The sequence below is a fragment of the Temnothorax nylanderi genome, unplaced genomic scaffold, assembly GCF_030848795.1.
Source record: "Temnothorax nylanderi isolate EJ_2023f unplaced genomic scaffold, tnyl_v1.0 TNYL_tig0154_pilon, whole genome shotgun sequence".
Lineage (NCBI taxonomy): Eukaryota > Metazoa > Arthropoda > Insecta > Hymenoptera > Formicidae > Temnothorax > Temnothorax nylanderi.
In genome coordinates, this window is record NW_027249216.1 from 140,775 (window position 1) to 157,263 (window position 16,489).

The 16,489-nt window shown below is 36.3% G+C and overlaps 5 protein-coding genes across 8 annotated transcripts; 2 read left to right on the plus strand and 3 right to left on the minus strand.

Moving 5' to 3' along the window:
* Positions 1 to 187: 187 nt before the first annotated feature.
* Positions 188 to 6,325, minus strand: Ctsl1 (cathepsin L). Of its 3 annotated transcripts, none has more exons than XM_071715159.1 (7): positions 5,927 to 6,325; positions 2,794 to 2,914; positions 2,259 to 2,411; positions 1,993 to 2,184; positions 1,692 to 1,897; positions 1,466 to 1,617; positions 188 to 1,257 (listed from the first exon to the last, which is right to left on the minus strand). In XM_071715159.1, the coding sequence occupies exons 2-7, from the start codon at positions 2,893 to 2,895 to the stop codon at positions 1,046 to 1,048; spliced, it is 1,017 nt and encodes a 338-aa protein (XP_071571260.1). In that variant the 5' UTR covers positions 2,896 to 2,914; positions 5,927 to 6,325; the 3' UTR covers positions 188 to 1,045. The 3 variants fall into 3 exon arrangements, with proteins under 3 accessions (XP_071571260.1, XP_071571259.1, XP_071571262.1); XM_071715158.1 differs by having other exon boundaries at positions 5,923 to 6,324; XM_071715161.1 differs by lacking the exon at positions 5,927 to 6,325 and adding an exon at positions 3,638 to 3,794.
* Positions 6,326 to 7,510: 1,185 nt separating this feature from the next.
* On the plus strand, positions 7,511 to 8,673 carry Nd-b15 (NADH dehydrogenase (ubiquinone) B15 subunit). The gene is made up of 3 exons (XM_071715108.1): positions 7,511 to 7,717; positions 8,289 to 8,432; positions 8,525 to 8,673. Exons 1-3 carry the CDS (start codon positions 7,589 to 7,591, stop codon positions 8,591 to 8,593), a joined length of 342 nt encoding a protein of 113 aa, XP_071571209.1. The 5' UTR covers positions 7,511 to 7,588; the 3' UTR covers positions 8,594 to 8,673.
* Positions 8,674 to 8,766: 93 nt separating this feature from the next.
* LOC139777577 (trafficking protein particle complex subunit 5-like) lies at positions 8,767 to 9,841 on the minus strand. Its single transcript, XM_071715107.1, has 3 exons — positions 9,544 to 9,841; positions 9,154 to 9,463; positions 8,767 to 9,020 (listed from the first exon to the last, which is right to left on the minus strand). The coding sequence occupies exons 1-3, from the start codon at positions 9,708 to 9,710 to the stop codon at positions 8,922 to 8,924; spliced, it is 576 nt and encodes a 191-aa protein (XP_071571208.1). The 5' UTR covers positions 9,711 to 9,841; the 3' UTR covers positions 8,767 to 8,921.
* A 39-nt stretch (positions 9,842 to 9,880) lies between these two features.
* Positions 9,881 to 14,736, minus strand: LOC139777569 (tRNA (34-2'-O)-methyltransferase regulator WDR6-like). 2 transcript variants are annotated; one of them, XM_071715094.1, is made up of 13 exons: positions 14,598 to 14,736; positions 14,180 to 14,351; positions 13,745 to 13,915; positions 13,509 to 13,659; positions 13,213 to 13,437; positions 12,735 to 13,137; positions 12,469 to 12,609; positions 11,953 to 12,392; positions 11,705 to 11,890; positions 11,104 to 11,618; positions 10,581 to 11,020; positions 10,325 to 10,484; positions 9,881 to 10,244 (listed from the first exon to the last, which is right to left on the minus strand). In XM_071715094.1, exons 1-13 carry the CDS (start codon positions 14,662 to 14,664, stop codon positions 10,190 to 10,192), a joined length of 3,126 nt encoding a protein of 1,041 aa, XP_071571195.1. In that variant the 5' UTR covers positions 14,665 to 14,736; the 3' UTR covers positions 9,881 to 10,189. The 2 variants fall into 2 exon arrangements, with proteins under 2 accessions (XP_071571195.1, XP_071571196.1); XM_071715095.1 differs by lacking the exon at positions 14,598 to 14,736 and having other exon boundaries at positions 14,185 to 14,324.
* Positions 14,737 to 15,179: 443 nt separating this feature from the next.
* Positions 15,180 to 16,430, plus strand: LOC139777576 (putative glutathione-specific gamma-glutamylcyclotransferase 2). The gene is made up of 2 exons (XM_071715105.1): positions 15,180 to 15,316; positions 15,510 to 16,430. Exons 1-2 carry the CDS (start codon positions 15,182 to 15,184, stop codon positions 16,020 to 16,022), a joined length of 648 nt encoding a protein of 215 aa, XP_071571206.1. The 5' UTR covers positions 15,180 to 15,181; the 3' UTR covers positions 16,023 to 16,430.
* Positions 16,431 to 16,489: the final 59 nt, after the last annotated feature.

The window sequence follows — 16,489 nt, forward strand, 5'->3', positions numbered from 1 at the left end:
TTCATCATAGATAACGTTCGATGATCAATCATCGATCCAGTTTCTGCATTGAGAAATCGAAATGAAGCAACAGTCAAAATATTGAAGAGAAAAACATATTGCACATTATTTGTCTTGTGACGCATTGTTGTCGTATTAACATATTCGACTTGTTATTCACAAATTTTCAAGGTAAATAAGAGTAGCATTATTAAGAATCTCTTTATTTTCCATGTGTTTTCTAAGAAATAGAGATCAACTTCCTTAATGAACAACGGCTTAATTTTGGAATATATTATCCAAAATACATGTGTAATAATTTCTTAAAACGGCTTAATTAGACCTATCGTTTATTGGTTTTATAACTTTAGTAGAAGACAAAGTTTATATAAAATAATGTCCTAAGTAGAAATACATGATGATGATATTTCATGGTTGTCATGTGGTTTGTCCTTACGTGTTATTTTTTCTTCATAACATGTGTCATCACAGTATGATTACAATAAATGCAATAAATTTCAATCAGTATAAGATCCTGACATGATAAAATATCATCATTATGCATTTCTATCTGGGATTCTTTGTCTTGAGATACTAATTGTAAGAAAATATTTCGGGCAATAGTATCATTCTAAATGTGGATAAAAAATAAAGATTAAATATAACCTAAGACAACACATCCACAATTATCACTAAATTAAACATATTGAAGCGATGAACGACGAATCGCCATCTTCGAGGCTCGTATTCTTCGCAATTTTCGCGAATGTTTCTCTTTTGTCTTTATTCAAGAGCAATTAATTACATAGAGACCTAAGAAAGTTTGGAGAAACATAAAACATCTTGTAAAAACTACAATTCCTTTCATAGAGCGGTAAGGAAGGAATACTGTAGAAATTCTACCAATTATGTTCTACGCTAAAAACGATTTTAAAGAAATTGTGACACAACGGGAACTACATAAAATTTTTTTGTGTAAAAATCGCGAAACTTTTCTAGGTCCCTAAGCACATCTGTCATGTTTCAGCGGATCACAACGCGCTAAATAGTTGGCCACTAACGAGAGTTAAACGAGTGGATAGCTGGCACTGGTTGCTATACCGCAGTGATTGTTCTTGTTTCTGGCCATCTTAATGTAACCGTCTTCACCCCATGTTTCGCCCCAACTATTCTTTACCAGCCAATAATCATTGGCGGTCTCCGCGTCCGTACCATAGCCGACGACCAGCACGCCATGGTCTAAATTTTCTTCACTGCAGTTGGGATCATAATACACTCCTAAAAAATGTAAGGGATTTGAAGTATGAAGAAAAGAGAACAAGTAAAATAAGTTCAAATCTTACATAAAAATTAGTCTCATTAATTATTATGAACTAAATTTACAACTTATAAGATTAATAGCTTTATACAAACTTATTACCAAGTCAAATTTTTTAGAAATTAGTTTATTAACTATATTAAGTAAATTTATATGAATAATATGTACCTTCACGATAAAGCTGGAAAGATTGATGAGAGGCATCAATAGCGACCGAGACCGGGCCTACGGTGGCAACCGCAGCCTTTAGCTTCTCCTCATCTCCTTGTGGAATATCTACGAATCCGACATCGATAGCGCCGCTGTTTCTCGGATTGTATCTGCAATTTAAGGAATTTAATTAATCATTAAATTCTACGAATGTTTCAAAAATGCTTCTACAATCAATACAAACCTGCACTTGTCATCCTCCGCTTCATATGGGTAACTCTTCTCAGTATCGAGGCCTCTGTTGTCTCTGACATATTGGAAGGCTTGATCCATCAAACCACCATTGCATCCATTGTTGCCGTATTTGCCAGAACAGTCGACCAGGTTTTGTTCGCTTAGCGACACTAAAACGCCGGTATTTCTGAAATGTTGTCCTTCCAAAGACCCAGTCTGCAAAAAAAATATTGACACCATTCAAAGATATTAGTATTGTAAGTATTGTTCAAAATTATTAGTATTGGGAAGACATTAAAAGATAGGCTTACGGTTGAGAATGCCCAGCAGGATCCACAGTGTCCTTGATCCTTAATTGCCGTGACAGCGCCGTGTTTCCTCCAATCGACCTCTTTTGGCAATTCAACATTAGCTGGCGAGATAAATGATGCTCCCACAGACTCTTTTCTAGCACTCACTGACTTATTGAAACCATTCAAAGTACTGACAAATTCATGATTCAACTACAAGAGAAATATACGTTTCATGAAAAATTGCTCGCTTCCTAATACAGATAATTTGCTTCTCGGAAACTTACCATATCTCCATATTTGTTCATTCCCAGTTTGTAGGGAACTTCCTTCATCTCATATTTGCGATTATGTTCGACGATCTTGCGTGTGTTATCCAAGAAGATTTTCATCCTATATCCCTCCTCAATCGGAGATTGGTAGACCTTTTTATGATGCGTCTTAGAATAATAACAAATATAATTAATATTTATTTATTTTCCAGCCATTTCAATTATTAATCTTATTTAATCATTTAAATATTATAGACTCGAAAATTTCTCGCAATCTTGCCTTCTTTGATTCGCTAACAAGCGTTGGATCAGATTGTCTGCTATCAAATACTTTATACAAACTATCAAATATTTTACACTGATCCACAACATTGAAAAGTAATCTGTGACTGATAAACAAGGTATCTATATTAATGTTGTGTCTAAATGTAAGAAGTAGTAACTGAATATGGGGAGCTAGAGACTTTCATTATACTTTATTTAACTTTTTAAGTTAAACCTCATGACGCAAGACGCAGTAACGCTATTAGGAAGTGCGATGGTTTTATACCTTAAAAATAAACCACTCTGCATCCAAAATCTTGTTGAAGGAAATGGCCTGTCCCGTGGCAAGGGCTGCCAGTAACAGCAAAGCCGCTACGCTCTTCATCATGACTCCTCAATTAAGCTACCTAGAATTATTTCAATAAAATATAGGTTAGATGTAAAGTCATTGATATGAAACGAAGTAGCTATATTGTAGATTAAAACGTATATACTAAAATGTCAATGACAATTCGAGCAAACTCGCGGACATTATTATAGTGCATTATCAAATAAAATCACAATCTAACAATAAGGCGAGATAATCTTGATTGTCTCAGATATTGAAACGCTGAGCAGACTTCAAAATTGTATATAAAAGAAAGATGATGAAACCAAAGTATTGCCAAATTTATTATGCAATTACGAGAGAAATATACGTTTCATGAAAAACTGCTTGCTATTAAAACGGAACTTTGTCCTGATGCTGCAAATAATCATGATCGAAATTTTACGCCAAAAAATCACACAAAAACTTGAAAAACGTTACGTCAGCGCGACCACTTGTCATTTTTTGTGGTTATCGCTAAGGTTATCATCGAGAATTTTCATCACACTTAGACGGAACCATTTTGTACTTCCAGGATTGTCGAGCGATATGCGTGTGTGCAAGTGCGTAAAAAATGTCCCGAGGTCAATCGAATGAAAATCTCGGCTACGCCGCTCACGGTTTCGACATAATTTCTCCTCTCCTGCGTCACAGCCTCCGGAGTAATCGCTCGATTCGATTACCCCTGCCGTTTGTACAATTGCGGTTTTAACAATGCAGCGAGTGATTCATTTTTTTCTCGCGACCACGGAAGGCCACAAACCTGCGGTGGGTGTAGCTAAGATGACACGACAATAATCGCTTCGAGTCTAGCCTATATGAATGTCCACTGTTTGGGCGGAACACGCGACGAACGCACTATCACGTGCGTGATAAAGAATCTCAAAATGTCGACCTCGCGATAGCACGTTCGAGCGCGTCAAACAATGAGCTGCCTCCAGCTGCCTCCAGCTGTCTCGCTCACGATTATCACACACGAATCACCACACACACACACACACACACGACACACACACACACACACACACACACACACACACACACACACACACACACACACACCGCGCGCGCGCACAGGCTATATTCCGATATTTACTGTCAGCAAGTGTCAGTACTGAAAATCTGTAGTATAAGTGACGTAAAATATAGAAAAATTTACCTCACGGTCAGAGTTCTTTTATCTTTCTTTCACGTAAATTTTTTCAGACGCTGCTCTCCGAACGTTTCGAGCCGAGACGTAAAAAAGATTATCGCGTTATTCACGATTAATATCTATTTTTATCAATGCGAATTAATTTACTCTTTATCTTTTTCCACTTCTTAAAACCAGAAAAGGATAAAACGTAAGATAAAACGGATAAATTAAAGTTAATCTGCATTGGTAGAAGTGGACAAAAGACTTTAGACAGAGATTTTGAAGCTCCAAATATCCGAAGTTCGCAAGCTGCAAAACAGCGTACAAATACGTGAATCAATTCTTGGGAAAGAGGAGAATTAAGTCTCCCTTAATTAATTAAATTCGCGTTAAAGTTCTCTCCAAATTCCCCATAGAACGCGCTCCTAAACTTGGAAACCCGTAGGTTTATCGTCGAATTCTTTAATATATAACATTCCTCGTTCAGTATCTCGATATTAGTCGAGAGTACATTTATATAATATTTACGGTATCGATCTATTTAATGAGATTCTAAAAACGAAGTTACGTACAAGTGTACAATGTCGCGATGACACTGATAAGCCGCGAACACTCGACTTTATCTTCCTTTTCCTCGAAATGCGCGATTACAATTATGCGTCTCTTCGAACGTATAAAAAGAAAACCAAAAAAATACACGATCTTCTCTTAATTGCGCGCTAGATGCGCATTTGTTGACGACACTCAGCATGATAAACGGATTTGTTGAATCACGTGACAGGCATGTATATAGAAAATGGTTTATAAATGTACGCCTCCGTCTCGCGACGTTGTTTCATAGCTCGTCGTTTGTTTTCAATTAATAATTATGATAATTACAACGTTAAGTCATGCGTGTATTTAATAGTTTCTTGTGATTTCTCGTACACGAGAAATCGCGAATGCTCCCAGCATATGCAACTGCGTTATTTTGAAATGTTCGGAGCACTCGGTTATAATTTTGTGTTTCAGGCATTTGCAATTCCGCGTATTTGAAGCGCAATAATAATATGACTCGTTTAAAATATGAATTGTTAAAATAATTAAATTGCATAACAAAGTAAAAGGATAAATATAATGATATGGCAATCCAGTAGTAATACGGTAATCCAATTAGCAGCCATGATATCGTCTTTCGTATCAATCTCACGTTTGTTTGTTCAACATAAATATATATAGGAAAAATGAAATTATGCTGAAGATTATAGGTACTTTTGGACCGGAAGCGTCGTATCTAGGAATAGTTCACGATAGTTCGCAGTTGTGGCAAGAGTGCGCCCGTCCCGATGTTTGTGTCGTTTGTGATTAGTTTGCGATTAGTCACGGCGCTTGATAACAATGGACAATATCCGATAACAAATTGATCCCTTTTAAGGTCTATTTAGATCTCATCCGGATCCGAATGACTGTACAATACAACGAGAAATCGGATCGGAGTTACGCACGTTGAAACACGACGAACGCCTCTTTGTTATCGCATCCTCTCGGGTTATCTACACGACTCTCGTCGATTTTTATGCGCGATCTCTTTACGAAGCGAATATCTAGCCTTCTTGAAACTTTATATGGCACCCGCTCCCAAACCGGCCTCGATATGGCCAACGAAGCGAATCTAATAAGCGTCATGTATAAAATAATAAGATGGATGGCACCGGAGGAAAAACGAACAAAGGAAAATGTGATCCGCTCGTTTCGGTTACTACGCCAATTTGATTTCTCAGACTCTTCGCTTTCTTCCTAGAGATAGATGCTAAATGTGTCCCTATTTCGTTTTAAATAATTTACCTAAAAAAGGAAGTTTAAGCGAAATGAATAGATTAAGTGCGGAAGGATATTGCTGGAAACAACAGGACAACGGAGCAATCGACACGTACTTACGAGATCTCTCTCTGGTTCGTCGCTCTGGCTCGCTGTGGTGGCTGTGGTCGCACACTCCGGTCAGTCCGGTCTCCGGTGTCTCCGGTTGTAAGGCGACACCACGAGCTAATGACAATCGCGACTATTGCCAACGAGCGGCGTCGCTCTTTTGTATTCTCTTCCCTCAGCGCTTCCCTGTTCCCTCTCCAATATTACTTTCCACCACGATGAACCACGTGATTCAACGACAGTCGAGCGTCGAGCGGGTCGAGTCCGTTGGCATCGCTCGGATGCACGCGTCAGCACGCGTCGTCGCATTCGTCTGTTTATCGGGATTTGTTCGTCGAATTCCAGCCGCCAGCGTGACGAATTGATCTCCCGTCCCGTGTCGTTTTTCGCACAGAAGGACGGAGAGACGAGTCGGGACCGCGAGTCACGTGCCCGCGATACGAAGTAACCCAGATTCCGTAATCGTCTACGCGAGGGAAACTGCGAAGACGACTCTTCTTCTCCTTCAAAAGCGGAAACGATAACGCCGCGATCAAAGAGCTCGTGACGATTCGCTCCCTATCGGCCTATCGTATTTTGTTTCTTTTCGGGCGATAAACAGAATGATGCAACCGATCGCATTTCGTCAACATCGTTTACATTGTTTGATCACAATGTGTATAGAAAAAGGAGATATCTATATTTTTTTAAACAAAATATTTGTCAATATATTGCTTACTCGCTAAAACGACTTATTCAAAAAATTGTAATGTTTGAGTTGTTTGCGGAAAAAATGTGATGAGAATTCAATACACTGAATAAAGAGCTGATATATAAATGGTTACTTTTGTTGCTCTGCAATTAGCTACATCAAAATCACATTTAAAAATAATATTACGAAATTTTTATAGTTAACATTCAAATTTATTTTCAGAAAACTTTGTTTTTTGTGTCATGTCATTATTCCGGCAAATGAGCATTTATATATTGTTTTCTTATAATGTATGCGTATATATTTTTAAACAAAATGGATATTTGAATATAGCGCTCGACTCATTTGTTACAACAACGACCTAACTAAAAAGTTGTCATTTTGACAATGATAATTTTTAAAAATAATAAATTAATGATTCCAAACGTTCAAACTCATTTTCTGGAAAACATGTGCGTTTCTTTCTTACATTTATATACACGTCATATGTATAAATTAGGATTAGGACAACTTATGTTGTTCCTGCTGAAATTTATTTTTTGTTTGGGAAAGTGTGCGTATGCACATGATTAGAGTATCTTTATATTCGAAAAAATCGCAATAAAAAAAACGTGGCACAGACGATAAGCCTCGAATCTATATATTGTCCATTTCTGTTATTAATTTTAACTTATCTTTTTCTAATTCTTAAAACCAGAGAAAGATAAAAAGTAAGTCAAACCGAGATTAAAATTAATCTGCATTGTTATAAACGGACATGAATCAGTCTAGTTTGGAAAATCAAACTCGTAAAGTTATAAAAAAAAAAATGTAATTAATCACGTAATTACTTGCGATCGGTAAGAAACTCCGCGCGCTTATTGCCGTGCGATAAGGCAGGGAAACGCTACGAGGAGTCGAGGATCACGAGGACGAGCCAGACGAGCGGGGCAGAGCGGGGGTTCGAAGGGATCGAGAGGAAAAACGTTACAAAACACGGGATTATGTCGTCGAAGAAGATATACGATCTCACGCCGGAGCAACGTGAAATCGCGTTGTGGAAAGACGCGAGGCGGAAACAATTGCGCGAATTGTACTTGAAGCAGTCGGGACACCCGACCAAGAGCCTCCTCGTACGTATACGTGCGGGCATTTAACTTAACCTATAGGTCCACAAATATACGCAATATTCGTCTCCACGCGCGACTAATTTACGCCTATTTAAGTTTGCCATATTTTACTCGTTGTTAACATTTATCGCGTAACAGTATTTTATTATGTAACTCGCATTTAAGCCAAATTTCGATACTTGTATTCCTCGGAGCATTTAAATCTCCGGAGTAATTCTGATATTTGTATTCTTCGTGTATACTCCGAGTTCAATTAATAATTTTTAAGGAACGGCACGCGACATTAAAAGCATAACGGCAATAACTAAAAGTCGAATCGAATCTACAAATACCTAAATACATCAATACGTGTGACTGTCGCTTCAATTAATTGCGTATACTCCAGTTTTAAAGCATAGCATTGTCCTTATAGAAATTATGTAAGGGTCAAGTTTATCAAACGTAGTAATAGCAGGATCTGTTGTGTCTCTTACTTATTACTTAACTTATTTAGACATAGCAATTAATGATTGTGTTTGATAATGCAAATCAATTTTAATAAATGATCACGCAATTACTTATTCTATGAATATAGTTTGATACAGGAATATACAGATATGCCTCTGCGAAAACGTCGATCGGATTGCACTTTGTGCCTACAGTGGTAGGATACATCACGCGAGTTGGATTCATCGCGGGTCTTATTATCGTAACTGCATTGGGATTAAAAACTAGAAGGGTAAGCCATATGTAAAGAAACGAGGTACACGAATCTGCTGTGTAAAAAAAAAATATTAATATGTAATGAGTATTACTTGTTTGCTTTCACAGGAAGCTCGAGAACACAAGTATCGTACTGGGCAGATCCCTTATGAAGTCAGAACGCATAGATTCTGTTAAATGATTATTTTAACAAGATACAAGGCAGTTGATGTATCTAGCTAGATTGTACAGCGAAATAAACTATTTATAACAAGCAATATATATAATGTTAAACGTAATGTATGTCGTTAGAAGAAATAAGATTGACAAAGAAAAAAACGTTGAAGGTTTGATTAAGAGAAATACCAGTCTCAAATATAAATACACATATATAAAATGTGAGTTTAACACAACAATTAAAGATTTCGTGGATTTATCACACAATAATTCATAAACTTCGCGTACAGGTATTACATATTTTCTCTTTATAGAGATAGTTTATAGTAACGTTTTTATTTTCTTTCTATTACCGATCCTCCAGTTGCTTGTCGCGCGCGATAACGGCGTCATCGAATTTCACCATGTATGTGGTTCCTTTGTGCCAGTGTGCGGTTACCTTAGCGGGCTGCAATAACATTTAAAACACTTTTTACAAATCTGGTCTTATAAAAATATGAACGTGCACAAAACACAAACGCAAGCTTAAGAATTGATCAATGAATTATTATCTAAAGAAATGGACAATCGAAACCACTTACAAAGCCATGATCGCAAAGTACAGCCTCCACGATACCGGCGACGAAGGATGCGCAGTTCAAGCTGCCCTTATCTTTGGGTACCGACACGAATTTGTTCACCAGGGACTCCTTCTCGATAATGTAATAAGTACGTTCGTCGTCGTTGGCGTGCTCCAGCTTATCGGCCTCTCGACCGAACAGGGACTTCCACACCGTACTTTTGACAAACAGCAGCACGTTAAGCAGCTTTATCTCGCGTTTGCCACCCTTTTCTCGTACCACGAGCAGATCTGTTATCCTGTGCCCAACCTCTGCTCCGATCTCTGCCAACCTAGTCACAGCAGAAAGGCAATGTAACGTCTCTAACAAGTGAGCGCGAGATGAATGATGAAATGTAATTTGCTTTCTTACTTATTCTGTAGCTCTGGAACGGTGTAGACTCTGTTTTGACAATATTGCACCAATTCGGAGAACAAGAGGGCAAAGCAGCTTAAGCTAACCTCTCCCTTACCCTTGCTCAAGGATTTGTCAAGGATACTGGTCCGTGGCCTTATGGCCGATATCGTGATGCTCGACATCTTTATTTAATTAAATATATCACGTAATTTTCACAAATATATTGCTGAGAAATGTTACAATATCATGCTGTCAAAATGTTTTCGTGCACACTTGTATTGACATTTTCTTCGCGATTAATCTGACATCTGACGGCTAGTTGGCAAACTTTCGAGAACATTAAAATCACATGTCTTGAAAAACTAGATAATTTTATTTATTTTAGGGATAACGCAAATTTGCATTTTACTTACATATTTGTACAATTAAAGTTTATTGTTTTAGAAGTCTTGTATTTTGTTTAAGCGTACTTCGTACAATTTGTTATCAAAAATAATACCTAGTTAGACAAAAAGATGCAGAACAATCGATTGTTCTTATACTGTTGCACATTTAAATGTATAATAATTCAATATAAATATGTCATTCTATGTGTCATTCTATATATAAGATATTTTCGTAGAAAAAAATCTCATTCTTAAACGAATAATGACTTTCGCTTTCAAACGGACAGTATTTCAAATCCTCGTCCATATATACAAACATGATCACCGTCCCTGTTAAAATATTCACATTTGTAAGAATAGTGAAGCAAGAGGACATAATATAATCATATCTAACAGATTTTTAAACTTACGTCTCAGAATATAACTCCATGCCTTGCACATCCGTAACAGACGTAAATACTTGATTTAAGATATCTACACATATGACTCCATTGGAATACACGTATTTGTGGGTAATAAATAGTTGGTCTATTCCCACGCTATATATTTTCTCATCTTTAAATCTCACACCTGTTGGTATCGAACACTTTTTTAAGTTCTAAGGCTTGCGCAATATGCAATATACATACTATTAGCTTAAAAAATATCATATAAGCATTAACTGACCAACGATTTGTGCGGAATGCGCGGACGCTGTGCTCCATTTAGATAATATTTCGGTCGACAATTTATTACTTTCGGATATGCAAATTTGAAAATAGACGACACTGAGGAGATTGTCGTCGCCACCCGTAATCAAGAGATATTCATCTTCATGCATGTGCTTTAAATGAAAACAATTAATTCCCGACTGATGCAAGCTAAATTCTGCGAAAGGAATATCGTTGAAGTTTATAATATTCTGGTTTCCAGAATTTGCATCCTCATATATTTTCGAGACCATGTCGGTAAAATCGAAAAAACGTAACTTTCCGTCCGTGCTCATGGTTAACACAATTACTTTGGATTCGTGTGACAATACATGCATTTTCAAAATGCAACGATCTATGTATTTAGTAGATACTTTCAAATATATATTGTTAGAAACAATATCATATACAAGTAGTCTGCAAGAATAAAGAAAAGATAGTATTATTTCATAACTCTTTTAAGCACATAGCGCGCTTGATGAAATAAACAGTTATATTACCTTAAATATCCATCTGCACAAGCTATAAAGACTAACACGTGATTTCTCTCAAAGTGACAGTAATAAGCATAAATATCCATATAACGTGTTTCTGGTTCTGCGATACAGGATTGCTCAGCTTCCTGCCATGGTTTTTTACAAAATTGATTTTGCCCATACAGCATATGAGAATTTACATCGGAACACGATACGTTTATTTCTCTTCCATGATCTTGATGATGATATATTGACCCTTCTGCGACGTTTATTCCCCAAATCTTCAACTGTGCTCTCCCTCCACCAGAAAAGACTAGATATCGAAACGTAGATTCGTACAATTGAATAACGCTTATGCATTTTATCCCCGACAGATGACCATTGAAAATTCCCACATTTTTGAACGAATTCCGCTTAAGTTCGTATTCAGAAACATCGCTGATACGAAGAGTGCAGTCTTCACCACCGGATATGAAAAAATTACCATCACACCATCGTACATATCGCAAGCAACGTATCTCTTTTGTGTGAAAACCATTCTAGATTATTAAAAAAAAAAAACTGATGTGGAGAGACTTACACAGTGTGTACTTTTTAACAGATTAAATAGATTAATGTTACATACCTGTAAAATAGGACATGAAGGAAAAAGAGAATAAGATAAATCATGTACATGAACTTGTTTATCTTTTATGTAAGCAAAACTTGCTTTTGCATGCGATATTATACAGTCCCACGATCTATGACCGCCACCACAAGGAATCCTGACGACTACGTTTTCATTCAACAAATCGTATATTATAAATTCCACCTGAAAATATTATTATAAAACAGATTTCTTCTATTTTATATATATATATAAATTAACTTTACCTGTCTAAAACCAAATATAAAAAAAATCTCGTCCTTTTGTATTTCATTTAATTCGTCTCTATTCACTTTTAACATGCCACTAATCCAGTCCATTGGCATTTTTTGTTTATGCAGCCTCAATAAAGGCTTCGTGTCCTCTGCACGTATTTGATAAAATCTCAACATCCCATCGCGTCCAGATGTCATTAATTTTTCTCTAAATATACAAAATGACTGGACTCCCATTTTACCATGAATTTTATTAAATGTTTGAATAGGTTTTTCAATAACTACATCAGAATGAAAACTTTTATATTCCAGCTTGTATACATAAATATTTCCAGCTCTGTCTCCACATATTAACATCGATGTAGGAGTATAGATTATAGATGCTGCGGTCAACCAACGTTCTCTACTGGGTGGTAATATGCATTCTGCTATTACTTTATTATCATATTTATCTGTAAAATCCTAATGTTAAATACGTTCAATAACACATTATGACATTATGACACATTATTGCATAAGTGATTATACCATTCTTTATAAACCGAGATAATTTCAGGAGACCATTTGCTCCACATGCTATTAATTTATTATTGCTCAACCATTGCAAAGAAAAGATTTGTGAATTCATTATTTTGCTTTCCATACGCTGCAGTAAAGTCCCAAAGGAGCCTAAAAATATATTATAAATTATTTGATTTCATTAATTAAAAACTTGAATGAAAAAGGATAATATATTTATAACAGAAATCTTTTCACGTTAGTATTAAGATTTTTATTCTAATAAACATTCCTACCTTCATATATTACTATGTATCCATCTCTAGATGCAAGGGCAACCAATTTGCGATCTGGAGAAACTTGCATAATATAATAGCGATCTTTCGTCAAGTCTATAGTATTTTTATGCATCATTTCTTTGTTGTAATGTAGTAGTGTTCCTAATTCAGTAAAGACCACAATTGCGCCATCATGCAAATAGGAAATATATTTCGGAAAGTTACGTGTATCATTGCTAGATAGAGAAATTGTCTCTGGACTTTTGTAGTTTTCTAAAGGTTGCATGTATACAGATCCATCACCTCCGCCAACATATACCATTGTATAGTCTTCAGATACATCAATGCTCCATATAGGTGCTTTATAGTAGGTTTTATTAAGTAAATCACCCGAGAGCGACCATGTGCATACAAGTGAATCCTGAAACAGCAGAAAAAATTTAAAAATATATACATAAAAATAAATTGTAACTTCCATATGTAATTTTAATCTCACTTCTCCTATCGTCAACACAACTTCACTTCTAATTAAAGCTTTCCAAACTCTTGCCGTATGTACGAACATTGTTTTTATCGGTACTATTTTTACTGTCTGCCAATTTACGTTATTGCTTCTGGAATTTTCATGCTCCGTTACTCTCCAGAATCTGACACTTCTGTCGTCTGATGTGGAACAAATAAATCGCGAGTACGGATCACAAATAACAGAGAAAATAACACCCTAGAATAAATTTACAAGTTAAGAATTTCATTTAAAAATCTTTTCCTTCCTTCTAAATGTGATTGCCAAACCTTATGTCCTGTTAAACGATGCAAAACTGGCATACTTTTATTCACGTCACAAGGTCTATTGTCTATTTTCCATATTAAAATTTCTTGAAACACCGTTCCACTAAAAATGATTAAATTCTCTTGACAAGTTCCCGATACAGAACCGCCATAGCTAAATATTAATTAAGAAAATTATCACATCCTCAATATCAATTGTCTCTGTAACAAGTTAATTAATAAAAGTCATGAAAGGATACAGTATGCACGTTTCTTCACAATGTATAACCTGAGAAGTTTTATTAAGTACGTCATATATGGATACATAATTATGAGCGAATAAAATTGCCAATTGCATTTGTTCCTTAAACGATATCCACTTTACGGCAATTATCCAATCATTGAATTGGTGGGTACTTTGTTTACTAATGCTATAAACACAAAAAAAAAACATATTATTGTATATCATATACAGAATATTTCAAGTTTTAACTTGAAATCAAACTATGTTAATATACTCTGTGAGTAAAAATAAGAAGAAATATTTTATGAACACAGATCCATAGCCCCTATAGAAGATCTATGTTCGTATAACAATTTTTCTTACTTTTATACAACATACTGGTATTTAGTTTTGAGATATCACATAAAATTTTATTATTATATTTCGGTCATAATTGAAAATAATTATATACCTTACATCGTCCACTATTTCGACAATATTGCAGACACATATAGACCTGGCGCCAAATACAGCCAATTCATTATTTATTCCTACTACAATCCCATGTATATTACTCGGATACAGACAATCCAATTTACGCTCAAATTTGCAATCCTTGTATAAGTAGAGCATGGATCCCATACCTACGACAATTAATGGACATTTTATGAAGTTTTAAAAATTTATAATTAATTTTAATTGATCAAATTTGCTTTGTGCATTCCAAGCATCATTAACCCTCAACAAATTCTGTTAATATCTGACAAGATTCTTTTGTAATATTATGACTTCTGTATTATAATAACTTATAGAATTCAGAAATAATTAAAATAATATTAATATTATACAAATTATAAATGATTATTGTAATTTCATTAATCTTAACTAACCTACGAGCACGTGATTTCCTACGCATCGAATCGCGAGAACGTCCGTGCGTAATAATAACGACATCATTTCGCGTACAAGAAATTACATTATTTTGTCATAAATGATGCGTCGAAGTGTCTTCCACGCTGATCTCCTCGACATCCACTGATTCGCATTTCGTATCTTTGTCACGTGTCACTCACGTGTATTCGATTTTTCTTTTACATTGGTATTTATTTAATTAACGTGCCGAACTGAGTATTTTATTATTATTTTTCGGTTTTTTTTTTTGACACATCCAGTTCTTTGTTTATTTCTTAAGTACATGATCTCGTGTGGCTCGTGTGATTTCTTTTCCCGATTGTTTTTACGTGTATTCGGAACTGATAAAGAGGTTATATTCGCGTGGCAATAACGGACGCGCTGGATGTAACATGGAGCATAATTTCGGAGTGGATACTCCTGCAAATTATGTCGCGGCATTGAAAGGCAAGCTCGTCACCCGAGGGATCAGGCAAGATCTGTATTGGCGCACGACGTGATCATCGTCGTCGTCGACGGTAAAAAGAAATCTTTCGGCGAACGCGTCGTGAAGCGAGCGAGCATGTGGGTGTTTGGTTATGGTTCCTTGATATGGAAAGCGGATTTTCCATACGAGAAGAAGATCGTCGGTCACATCAAGGGATATATCAGGCGGTTCTATCAAAAGAGTACCGACCACAGAGGCGTGCCCAACAGGGTGGGTGTATCTGCTGGGAAGAGGGTCCCCGTCTCGAGGCGACTTTGATCAGCATATTGATAGCTGCTGTAGCTTATCTCTTTCGTTTGTACAGTTGTATCTCTTTGAAACACGTCGTTGCCTCGAGAAGAGCGTTTAATTCCTACTCCCAGGATCTAATTAGCTATTCAACTGCATTTCCGTCTTGTTGCAGCCTGGACGCGTGGTTACGTTGCTCGCCTCTACCAATCCCGACGACGAGGTATGGGGGCTCGCGTACAAGATATCCTCCGAGAACATAGAGAACGTGGTGAACCATTTGGATTTCCGAGAGAAGGGTGGCTACATAAAGAAAACCGTCCTCTTCTATCCCTGCGACTTCTCAAAATCCGGCTCGAATGCCAATGTGTTTTTGAACAATCTTTCGAGAACGAGCTTCTCGACGGCCTCGCTGTCGACCGCTTCGGACGAGGCTCCGTTCTACCTCACTATCTACATAGGTGAAGAAGATAATCCAAATTTCGCCGGTATGGAGAGCATAGATACCATCGCGAGGAACATACTCGTCTCGCGTGGCGTCAGTGGCTCTAATGTAGAATATCTCTATAAACTGGCGTCCGCGATGCGCACGATAGCGCCTGGCGTGCAAGACGAGCATCTGTTCGCCTTGGAGAGTGCCGTGAAGGAATTGGAGCAGGAGAAAGAGGAGTCCCTGGAGTTGGAGTAATTTTCATGAAACATGATAGATGTACCGAAGCGAGAAGATGTGGCCAATTGTGTCATCAGTCAATACGACTGTTTGAATATTTAGTTAATTTCATCTTCTCTCTTTTTTTTTTGTACTTAGAGATTCTTATTAAGATTGTGTTTAATGTAGCAAACTGTAATAATTATTTAACTTTAGCAATGAATTTTTAAAAGTTATAGAGGCTTTTGATTAAGAGAAGTTTTGGCTATAAAATTAACGAAGTAGACTGGTGGTGCAATTGGCCGAGGAATAGAAAAACGAAACTTTTGCACTGTCCAAAGGAATAATAGGAAAAATTATAATATCTCCGTATAATTATAGGAATAATATTTCTAAACCAATGATAAGAAATATTTATCAAATAAATTATATTTTCTCATAAAATAACCACAATTTTTATTAGTAATAACTTAAAATTTTCATGATAATAAATATGAAGAAAGTTT

Excerpts from the sequence above, each read along its gene's own strand:
- Ctsl1 (XM_071715159.1), bottom strand. The coding sequence starts at position 2,895 with ATGATGAAGAGCGTAGCGGCTTTGCTGTTACTGGCAGCCCTTGCCACG. Across the intron at positions 2,185-2,258 it reads TGAACAAATATGGAGATATG|TTGAATCATGAATTTGTCAG; the intron begins GTAAGTTTCCGA and ends TTTCTCTTGTAG. Across the intron at positions 1,258-1,465 it reads TTTCCAGCTTTATCGTGAAG|GAGTGTATTATGATCCCAAC; the intron begins GTACATATTATT and ends TACATTTTTTAG.
- Nd-b15 (XM_071715108.1), top strand. The coding sequence starts at position 7,589 with ATGTCGTCGAAGAAGATATACGATCTCACGCCGGAGCAACGTGAAATC. Across the intron at positions 7,718-8,288 it reads ACCCGACCAAGAGCCTCCTC|TTTGATACAGGAATATACAG; the intron begins GTACGTATACGT and ends CTATGAATATAG. Across the intron at positions 8,433-8,524 it reads TGGGATTAAAAACTAGAAGG|GAAGCTCGAGAACACAAGTA; the intron begins GTAAGCCATATG and ends TTGCTTTCACAG.
- LOC139777577 (XM_071715107.1), bottom strand. The coding sequence starts at position 9,710 with ATGTCGAGCATCACGATATCGGCCATAAGGCCACGGACCAGTATCCTT. Across the intron at positions 9,464-9,543 it reads GTTCCAGAGCTACAGAATAA|GTTGGCAGAGATCGGAGCAG; the intron begins GTAAGAAAGCAA and ends TGCTGTGACTAG. Across the intron at positions 9,021-9,153 it reads TACTTTGCGATCATGGCTTT|CCCGCTAAGGTAACCGCACA; the intron begins GTAAGTGGTTTC and ends ATGTTATTGCAG.
- LOC139777569 (XM_071715094.1), bottom strand. The coding sequence starts at position 14,664 with ATGATGTCGTTATTATTACGCACGGACGTTCTCGCGATTCGATGCGTA. Across the intron at positions 11,021-11,103 it reads TGTGCAGATGGATATTTAAG|ACTACTTGTATATGATATTG; the intron begins GTAATATAACTG and ends TTATTCTTGCAG. Across the intron at positions 10,245-10,324 it reads ATGGAGTTATATTCTGAGAC|GGACGGTGATCATGTTTGTA; the intron begins GTAAGTTTAAAA and ends ATATTTTAACAG.
- LOC139777576 (XM_071715105.1), top strand. The coding sequence starts at position 15,182 with ATGTGGGTGTTTGGTTATGGTTCCTTGATATGGAAAGCGGATTTTCCA. Across the intron at positions 15,317-15,509 it reads ACAGAGGCGTGCCCAACAGG|CCTGGACGCGTGGTTACGTT; the intron begins GTGGGTGTATCT and ends GTCTTGTTGCAG.